The following is a 10,451-nucleotide window of genomic DNA, read 5'->3' as shown; positions in this document are numbered from 1 at the left end:
ATCTATATGGATCCACTTTCTTAATTCAAGGCTGTGGGAAATGTTCATTCACATGCTTTTGAAAAGCAGTGATTTTGTTTTAAAACCTGTTGGCAGTGGATCATTAGTTTTCTCCCTCCTTGTTTTTGCAGGAAATTTCAATGAGAAGGACAGCCCATGGATCGTGGTCTTAGAAAAACTGCGTAGATGATGTCTGTTTCCGGTACTGTAAACACGTGGCAGGGCTGTAAGTAAATGCTCGGCACCGCATGATGAATTGGATGGCTGCAGACCGGAGGCAAAAAAAGTAATTGTCTCATTTTCGTGGTGATTTGCTTAACTGGTGGGACCATGCCAGAACGGCTAGCGGAAATGCTCTTGGATCTCTGGACTCCATTAATAATATTATGGATTACTCTTCCCCCTTGTATTTACTCGGCTCCGATGAATCAGTCTCCGGTTCTAATGAGTGGATCCCCATTGGAACTAAACAGGCTGAGTGAAGAACAGCGGATTTTGAATCGTTCCAAAAGAGGCTGGGTTTGGAATCAAATGTTTGTCCTGGAAGAGTTTTCTGGACCTGAACCGATCCTTGTTGGCCGGGTAAGCTTCGTTTTTAAGATCCTGCTTTGGGGATCTTACTGGTCTCTAGATCTTTAACATTAGGCTTGTCACAGTTGTTGCTGCACTTAGCTGTAAGTACTTTTGGCCAGATGGTTAGTTCATTTACCTCTTGATTTCTTTAGGAATATGAATAATCCCACAGTAACAGATTTAAATGCAGACAAACTGCTTTTCTCCGGAGAGCTCATCCTCCCCACCTCTCCCACCCTCCCCATCTATTATATCATAGCTATAATAACACTTGTGTAATGCATACACAAATAAGCATTCTCATTCTCACTTCATAGAAAAAGTCTGCATGCCAAACCTCTTCTGTAGCTTACAGGACTTGGAAGATGTACACATTTTTGCTCAATTTGAATTTCTACCACCTGGATTCCTAAGATGTTATTTTGTCCCATTTTATTCTGAGGCCCTGTATCTCCAATTGCAGGTAGATTTTTCTCCTTTTTTTGTTGTGATTCATTTGTTGTTTCAGTTATTAACCTAGGATGGAGAAAGGTAGATTCTTAGAGTGGGTGCTTAGCAGTGCTTTGTACTTACGGTCATTCAGTGACTTTGCAATAGGATATTGATTAATTCATTGCCAGGTGGAATCAAATGGATAGAATCAAAGTTTTGGTCTGGTGATGTGTGTGTGTTTGTGCACGTGTATGTGCGTGTGTGTGTTAGACTGGGTTTACGTTTGTTTTGCTGTTGGCAAGTTAGACAAGTGTTCCTTGTTCTGATGAGAGGCACTGCCTGATTTACACAATCTCACTGTGGGTTGTTGAAGACTATACATGCTTTTTTCCTCAGAATTATTCATAAACTTCTGTTAATTTGGGCACATACCATCATTGTAGGTAGAATTCCAATTATGAGCCTGCCAAGCACTGATTTTCCTGATAAGTCAGATTCAGAAGTGAATCATGCCAATACTATGTGTTTCTGAAATGCAGTGATTAAAAAAAAAAGAAGAATTAAATATTGAGCTTCAAGACTTGGTGTCTCACTGGAAACTTCTGATCCCATTTGTGCTTGCACCTCATTGTCTTGCAAAGCAGACTGAGCCTCCCCAAGGATATTGCTTTTTCACTTCAGGTAGTTTCACTTGGGCAAGGGAAATCTGGAGGAGGTGGTGTCAGGAATCATTCAGAGAACACGTATTATTGAGGCAAACACATTTTTAGGTGGATAGGGGCCTGTTGATGAACAAACCAACGACCCCTGCCTTCAAGGAATTTGCATTCTGGTCAATATTGTTTTGTATTGAGCATTATTATTAAAGCACTCTGTGGGCACAGTCCTGATTGATTCTATCAGTAGCTCCCTCCCCGCCACATGTATACATATACGTGTTTATGTGTGCATATATACACATATTCAAACAATATATGAATAAAACACATCTACGCTCCTTTCTTTGTCAAAATACAAAAATGATTTTTTTGTATGCCTGATGCACACTCAGGTAGCAGAACTGACTGGAGGCTATTTATAGTCGTAATGCATCCCATTACTGTGACTTCATATATTTCCCTGCAGAAATGTTAATGTGTTTGATTAGAGGCTACTGCCCCAGACTCTGCTGAAGGTTTTACTTATTATACAGTTTATCTACCTTAAAACGTTTCTAAATGTGAAAAGTTCTCATTTGCAAAACATCTGGCCCAGTGGGTTTTGCACAGGGGCTTCTTGACCAGATTATCTGTCTCTCTCTCTGTCTTTTTTATTTTGATGAGTGCAGAAATTGAGACTTGGATTAATAAAGCAAACCAAGATCTTAGCACTAGTAAATGATCTGAATCTGAATCAAGTTGGGGATTCCCAAGGCCGTGATTTTATCCACTGGATCCACTTACAGTTTAGTGACTAGTTACCATGTATTTAAACCATAATTTGCACTTAAGAATTATTGAGTATAGAATGCAGAGTTCTTAAATTCTTATTTTCTGGATATTCAGACTTCTTATCCAGCCCTCCGACAAGGCATTTTCATGCCGTATGAAATTCTGGATATACAATACATGTACACATACATAATTGATGGATATTTTCTGCCTGTTTTCTGTTAGTTAACTCTATGGAGGTCTATCACACTGTTGATGTCTTGTGCAATATAAACAAACAAACTTGCTATCCCCAGAAGAACTTTCCATTTTTACCTGAATATAAAAAGTAATTAAATTGGGATTTGTTTTGGAGTCAGGATCTAATGACTAATTTTACCTCCATTGTTTAAATGTAGCAATAGAGAGAGAGGCAAACAATGCAGTGTTTACTATCCTTTTGTGACGTGATAGTACATGAGAGGAGAAGGAAATGGCAACCCACTCCAGCATTCTTGCCTGGAGAATGCCTTGGACAGAGGAGCCTGGTGGGCTGCTGTTCATAGGGCCACACAGAGTCATACACGACTGAGATGACTTAGCATGTATGCATGCACTGGAGAAGGAAATGGCAATCCACTCCAGTGTTCTTGCCTGGAGCATCCCATGGACAGAGGAGCCTGGTGGGCTGCCATCGATGGGGTCTCATAGAGTCAGACACGACTGAAGTGACTTAGCAACAGCAGCAGCAGTACTTGAGAAATTCATGCTTCTTTCAAGGACAGAAATGTTGCTAGTAAACCCTAGGCTTTTTTTTTTTTTTTCTGGCAGTGTTGCACAGCATGTGGGATCTTAGTTCCCTGACCAGGGATCAAACCTGCACCCTCTGCATTGGAGGCACAAAGTCTCAACCACTGGACTGCCAGGGAAGTCCCGAACCCTAGGATTTTGAAATGGCCAAGATGATTCTGATTCTTGACGAACTCCTCTTCTCTGATCCTGGACACGGCCAGTTCCTAAACGACTGTTCAATCTGAGTTAATCCTCTTTTCTGAAGAACTTTTCCTGCAAATATTTACAATCATGTATATTTCCCCTTAAAGAAAAGTGCTCCTGAGTTATTATGGCTTAGCCTTTGAGGGACTTAGGTTGTAACAGAGTCTAAAAATGCATTTCAGGTGACTGCTGCAGGTGATGAGGCAGGCTGAGTGTGGGGATGATCTGTATCGGGGTGCCCACCGGTGCTTTATACCGTTTTATCTCTGTGAATGGTCTTCCACGTCTGTCTGTGAACGCTCTTCCACGTCTGACTCTGAACCGCTTCATTGCTGAGCTTCTCCCCAGGAACTGGCTGAGAAGCACTAGTTACTCAGGAGCATACCTACTCTTTAAAAGGCCCTCCTGCGAGTCACCATAGTGGGAGCCTCGGGCTTGGCAGAATGAGTTCAAGCTCAAGGGCAGAGTCAGTGTTTGAGTGATTGGCTCTTCAGAGTTTCACATACACCCTCGCATCCTTCATTTCTGTTTTTACTCTATTGATAGGCAGCTGGATGCAGAGAAAAAACTAAGTCTTAGAGCTGGACTCTGTGGAGGTTTGAGTATTGGCGTTGCCACTTTCTGGATATTTACCCTAGGAAATAACCAAGCTCCTCAAGCGTTAGCCAGATAAGGTAAATACAAGTAGATAAGAACGACTAAAATAAGGCATGCATAGTGCCTCTACATATTGTAGTCATGATTGTATTAAGTGTGTTCGTGTGTATGTGTGTGTGTGTGTGTGTGTAGTTGGAGTGATGGACAAAGAAACTACATCACTGTGAGCACAACTAAAATAAGGCATGCATAGTGCCTATACATGTTGTAGTCATGATTGTATTAAGTGTGTTCGTGTGTGTGTGTGTGTGGTGTGTGTGTGTGTGTGTGTAGTTGGAGGGATGGATAAAGAAACTACATCACTATGTGAGCACAGGAGTGTGGGAGCCTAATGAGCGGCCCTTTCAATGAGCCCAGGTTGCTTAGGATGAAGATGAGGGTTGATATTTCCATGTGTCTTGAAGGGTAACTGTCATTTAGCTTAGCGGTGTGGGCTGGAGTAGGAAGTTAGGAGCCCCTGCCAGGTGGAAAGGTTTATGCGATATCGTGGGAACAGGGTGGGATGACTGAGTGTCCCCTCAATCAGAAGCAGCATAAGTCTGCATATGTTCCATTGAATTAAAAAGAAGTTGAATTTTGTGTTCTTATAGAGCCTTCTCTGCCCCATTTTGTCTAAAATAGAACTGTTCCATCTCTGATATTTCAACCTGTTTGACTATGCTTTATTTTTATTCCTTCCTGAAGACCACTGTCTCACATCACCATACTTTATCTTGCTTCTGATTTGTCACATACTAGAATGCAAGTTCTACAAAGAAAAGGATTTTGTCTTCTTTGTTCTTTACGGAATATCCCCAGAACCTGGAACTCTGCCTGCATATGAGGAGAGCTCGTAAATATTTTGCATGAATAAGTGAATGACTAATTCACCTAAAAATGGAGGAATTTATAAAATAAGATAAATCAGCTTTTATATCAGTAGTATTTTTCAATTAGGAGACAGTACATTGCTTTCGTGTTTTCCACTCCTGTTGGGATTTTAGGGACTTGCTAGGTAGTTTAAACATTGTTTCTAGGCATTGATCTTAAAAGTCTTTCTTTGAAATAGTAATAGTGATAAGAATCCTTGGTGGCTTGGTGGTAAAGAATCCACCTGCCATTTCAGGACACATGGGTTCGATCCCTGGGTTGGGAAGATCCCTTGGAGTAGGAAATGGCAACCCTCTCCAGTATTCTTGTCTGGGAAATCCCATGGACATAGGAGCGTGGCGGGCTGCACTTTGTGGTGTCGCAAAGGGTTGGAAATAACTTAGCAATTAAAAAACAACAACAACAAATTTGTTAAAACAAGTCTTTTTATGAAGACTGCAGATTCTTCTCTTTGGAGGTTGTCCCCTTAGCGGTAGCATGAAGCAGTACAGCCTGGAAATTCGATTATCTTCCAATTCATCTAGAAACTTATGTCACAAACTAGACCAAAAATCTTTCTGAATATCTGAAAAGCAAATAACAGCGAAAGAGGCTCCACTCCTGCCTCCAGCTCTCTGTGGAGCAAGGTAGTTCAGAGCCTGTTGGTATACACATAAATACTTTGACTTCCATACTGCCCAGAACCTCCTGTGTTGATTTTCTCTGCCAGTTCTGGAAGACAATAATGTGGTACACCCTTCACCCTATATTTTTATTTGCTCTGGTCTTAGAAAAGAAAGATGGAAAACCCATGGTAGTTTTTCATAAGTCTTGTTACTGAGACAAAAATATCGTCCTTGGGGTGAAATGTGCATGGATTCTTTGAGCTGGGCTGTTCGATGCCATCCTGAAAGCTCTTGCCTGTGAGTCAGGAGGGTGATTGATCAGATCATTCCACAAATATTTATTGAGCAGCTACTATCTCCTAAGTGTTCTTGTCTATGGAATCTTAACCCTGAGCAAACATAGATCCATGCCCTCTATCAGAATGGGCTACTAGAGGGAGACAGATGTTAAGAAAACAATCACAAAAACATATGTCAGGTTAAAACTGAGGTCAGTACTCTGGTGTGGAAGCCCATACAGAGGAAGCTGTTTTGTTTGGTGGGATGATGGAAGCTTCCCTAAAGGTTGCCATAACCAGGTGAACCAGGGTGCAGACCTGAAAAAGACAACATTGACACAGAAGACGTAGTATATGGACAAGGCCATTTAAGGAGCTGAGACTGGGTCTGGGGAACTGGAAGACAGAGAGCTTGTGTTGAGAGCTTTGGAATTAGGTAGAAAGATGAGCAAGAATCTCTTGGAAATCTGGCTTCTGTCTTTTTCCCCATCTGCTCTAAAGGAGCTGGAAGAGAAAGCCACGCAACACTTCTCAGGTTCAGTTTCCTCACTTGTAATTTGTATAGTGGATTATGGAATTATATTTAAGTTACAAATCCCCAATGGAACAGGAAAAGAAAGCAATATAAAAAATGTGTGCAACATCTACTGATTTTTGGCCCAAGTTCCTTAAGCTCTTGCTCTGTGGTTCTGTGATCCACTGTTCCTCAGACCGCTTTATTTTTGGGGGAAAAAATACGGTTTGCTTTCCAGGTGGTCAGAGATCTCTCCTAAATCTTCTTTCTTACATAAACTCCTCAGCTCTCTTTCCTCCCTTTTCCCCTCCTACCTGGATTTCTGAGCAACTCCTTATTTGGATATAACTCCCATTGGTGATGCCACATCTATTTATAATTCTCTCCCTCCAAGGCACTGACTCATTTTCTCTCTTTAAAATTGACCTTCTAACCTTCCCTCTTCACCGTAACTTGGAAATCGTTTGGGTGGTGCTTAGTATGAAGGACACGGAATGCCAAATAATTACACTGTTTTACAGTTCACGGTGTCAGCGGCTGGTGAGAAAATTGCACTTGACATGCCATTATTTTTGCTGGCCGTTTGCATGTTAAGAGCACTGGGTTGCGCAGCCGCAGCCAAATTGTATCTTCGGCCTTGCAAGAACAATTCACTGTCAGTTTTGTGACGCTCCCGCCTACTCAGATAGAGCCTTGTGCACCAGTAATTTGGCAGGAATGCAAGTCAGCATCGCGTGTCTCAATCTGGCCAAACAACAAGGGTTGTCTGCCTTTTGCCCAATGTCCCGACTTACAAATAACAGGCATCCCAGGGCTGTTGGAAATCTTTTGGTGCTGATATAAAAAAACTAGAGTAGTAGTAGTCATGTATGTTAGCAGAAACCCTCAACACATACACATGCACACACATATACATGCATACACACATGTGCACAGACTATTAGCTGACTTTCTACATGAGTAAAATCCCAAATCATCTCCTAATTCTTCCTCTTGGTAGCCTCCAGACTTTCACTCTATTTTCTTTTCTTTCTTTTCCACTTCTGCTGCAGAAGTAGCTGGAGGGAAAAGTCACACAGCCTCTCTTGGGCACAGCAAATTGTATCTTTGTTCCTTACCACAGGGCCAGGTAAGAGTGTGTACAATCTGCTTGTCTCTATAGATGTCTTGAAAAATAAATTCATGCAGGCTTCTTACAAGAAGAGTCTTGTACATTTTATTGGTCCTCTTTAAGAGTTTCCACATTGAGACACATACTTTTTCCACTTGAAGCAAAATACTAGTAAGTCTATGTTTATGGCTGAAAAACCCAGATTAAGTAACCCTATTTTATGAATAAATGGCATCGAGGTAGTCAATGTGGAAAAAAAGAAAGCAAACAGAGAATTGATACCTACCACTAATGTAAGGCCAAAGCTCAGAGCAAGGAATTGGGCAGACGTAGAGGCTGCACAATTGGGAAGGCTTTCCTTATGTATTTACACAGCAGAGTAGTATGAATCATCCCCAAATGGTTAAAATGTAGAACATGGGAACATAATTGCAACTGAGTAAATATCAGAAGCAAGATGTAAAATGTGTAGAGAATATAATTAAAAATATATGTGTGATATGAATAGAGTACCTGTATCTAATAGAGCAGGATATCTAATATATATTAATAATAAGATATTAATAATTATAATATTAAATTAAAATAATTATAATATTAATTAATATCTAATAGCTATTATTATATGTATGGGTACATAAAATAATACAATCAAACATTAGCAAAAAAGTCAATTTCTGTGTACCTCTTAGTCTGATCAACCATATTCAACAGTTTTCATACAAAGTCAATACTTTTGATTTTAAAACCTATTGTAAGGAAAATCCTAATTCTATCTATAATCACCACCCATTGTTTCTGATATAAAAACTTGCCTAATTGAAAACAGCATGATTATAAAAATCACAAATGTATGATTCTATTTAATGAGTAAATAATTATCATGTAATCTAGACAGCATATTAAAAAGCAGAGACATTACTTTGCCAACAAAGGTCCATCTAGTCAAGGCTATGGTTTTTCCAGTGGTCATGTATGGATGTGAAAGTTGGACTGTGAAGAAAGCTGAGCACTGAAGAATTCATGCTTTTGAACTATGGTGTTAGAGAAGACTCTTGAGAGTCCCTTGGACTGCAAAGAGATCCAACCAATCCATTCTAAAGGAGATCAGTCCTGAGTGTTCATTGGAAGGACTGATGCTAAAGCTGAAGCTCCAGTACTTTGGCCACCTCATGAGAAGAGTTGACTCACTGGAAAAGACTCTGATGCTGGGAGGGATTGGGGGCAGGAGGAGAAAGGGACGACAGAGGATGAGATGGCTGGATCACTGACTCTATGGACAAGAGTTTAGGTGAACTCTGGGAGTTGGTGATGGACAGGGAAGCCTGGCATGCTGCAATTCATGGGGTTGCAAAGAGTCGGACAGGACTGAACTAAACTGAACCTATTAAAAACAAAATGGATTAATTCCTGACATTAATTCATATTAATGACTATGTTAGCCGCTGAGTCATGTCTGACTCTTTGCACCCCCCTGGACTAAAGTCCACCAGGCTCTTCTGCCCATGGAATTCTCCAGGCAAGAATACTGGAGTGGGTTGCCATTCCCTTCTCTCTAGGAGATCTTCCCAACCCAGGGATTGAATTCAGGTCTCTTTACATTACAGGGGGATTCTTTACTGTCTGAATCAGCAGGGAAGCCCCTTTAATAACTGTACCACAAATCAATAAAGGGAAATATACCAATATACTAAAACTGTTTTTCTTCAGTACATGTGGTTGGATTATCTTTTTCTTTTTTAAATTTTCCTGTATTTTATTTTGTAAGCTATTATTACATTTTAAAACATAGTAAAATGAGAGAAAAACAAACGACAGTGTTATATTGCTCAGTTTTTTTAAAAAAACAATGCCATCTATTCATAGTAAATTCTTGGGGACCATGATTTAATGTGAAACTCATTTGGTAAATAGAATCTTTTTTTTTTCCCCCTAAACCATACCTTATTCAACCCTTGGAAATTCAGTCTCATTGATTAATAAATTAAAGTGCCAGCAATATTTAATCATTTTTATGAAATGATAAAGAGAGAAAGAACAGTCACAGCCTTGCTGTCCTGCTGAATGCATGTTAAATAAGTTTCATTTCCCTGGAACAGACCACATATTAATGAAAAATGAAGATTTTGGATTTGGCTTTCAAATGGGAAACTATCTTATGAAGCTTTTGTATTTGACCTCAAAGGTGGAAACTATCTTTGGAGTCTTCAGGTAATACAGTCAGCATCCATGTTGCTTATAACCTTTCAATAAATGAGAATAGCCTAGAAATGTTATTTAATATACTAGGTTATTTAAGAAAAATAAGAGTTTTATAGGATTTACAGAATCTCATTTGGCTTGGCCAGACATGTTTTCTACATAGCAATTTCTTTAACATTTCAGCATTTTTCGTCTGCATATATTATTTCCATTATAGTTAATTTATATATGTGTATGTTCATGTGAAATGCTTGGCTGGATGAAGCACAAGCTGTAATCAAGGTTTTTGGGAAAAATATCAATAACCTCAGATACGTAGATGACACCACCCTTATGGCAGAAAGTGAAGAGGCTCCTACGAGCCTCTTGATGAAGGTGAAAGAGGAGAGTGAAAAAGCTGGCTTAAAACTCAAAATTCAAAAAACTAAGATCATGGCATCGGTCCTGTCACTTCATGGCAAATAGAGGGGGAAACAATGGAAACAGTGAGGACTTTATTTTTGGGGGCTCCAAAATCACTGCGGATGGTGACTGTAGCCATGAAATGAAAAGACACTTGCTCCTTGGAAGAAAAGCTATGACAAACCTAGTCAGTGTATCAAGCAGAGACATCATTTTGCCGACAAAGTCTGTATAGTCAAAGCTATAGTTTTTCCAGTAGTCAGGTCTGGATGTGAGAATTGGACCTTATAGAAAGCTGAGTGCCAGAGAATAGATGCTTTCAAACTGTGGTGCTGGAGAAGACTCTTGAGAGTCATTTGGACTACAAGGAGATCAAACTAGTCTATCCTAAAGGAAATCAAC

General features: G+C 40.0%; 1 protein-coding gene across 1 annotated transcript in view; it reads left to right on the top strand.

Annotated features, from left to right (window-relative positions):
* Nucleotides 1-309: 309 nt before the first annotated feature.
* Nucleotides 310-10,451, top strand: part of CDH8 (cadherin 8) — a 380,788-nt gene continuing 370,646 nt past the window's right edge. The window contains exon 1 of the mRNA XM_052655404.1: nt 310-582. Within this exon, the coding sequence (XP_052511364.1) occupies nt 331-582 (252 nt within the window). The 5' untranslated portion in view covers nt 310-330. The remainder of the gene's footprint in view (nt 583-10,451) is intronic.

The sequence above is a fragment of the Budorcas taxicolor genome, chromosome 18 (genome assembly GCF_023091745.1).
Source record: "Budorcas taxicolor isolate Tak-1 chromosome 18, Takin1.1, whole genome shotgun sequence".
NCBI lineage: Eukaryota > Metazoa > Chordata > Mammalia > Artiodactyla > Bovidae > Budorcas > Budorcas taxicolor.
Note: the sequence above shows the minus strand (reverse complement) of the source record. Positions and strands in the feature narration are given on the sequence as shown.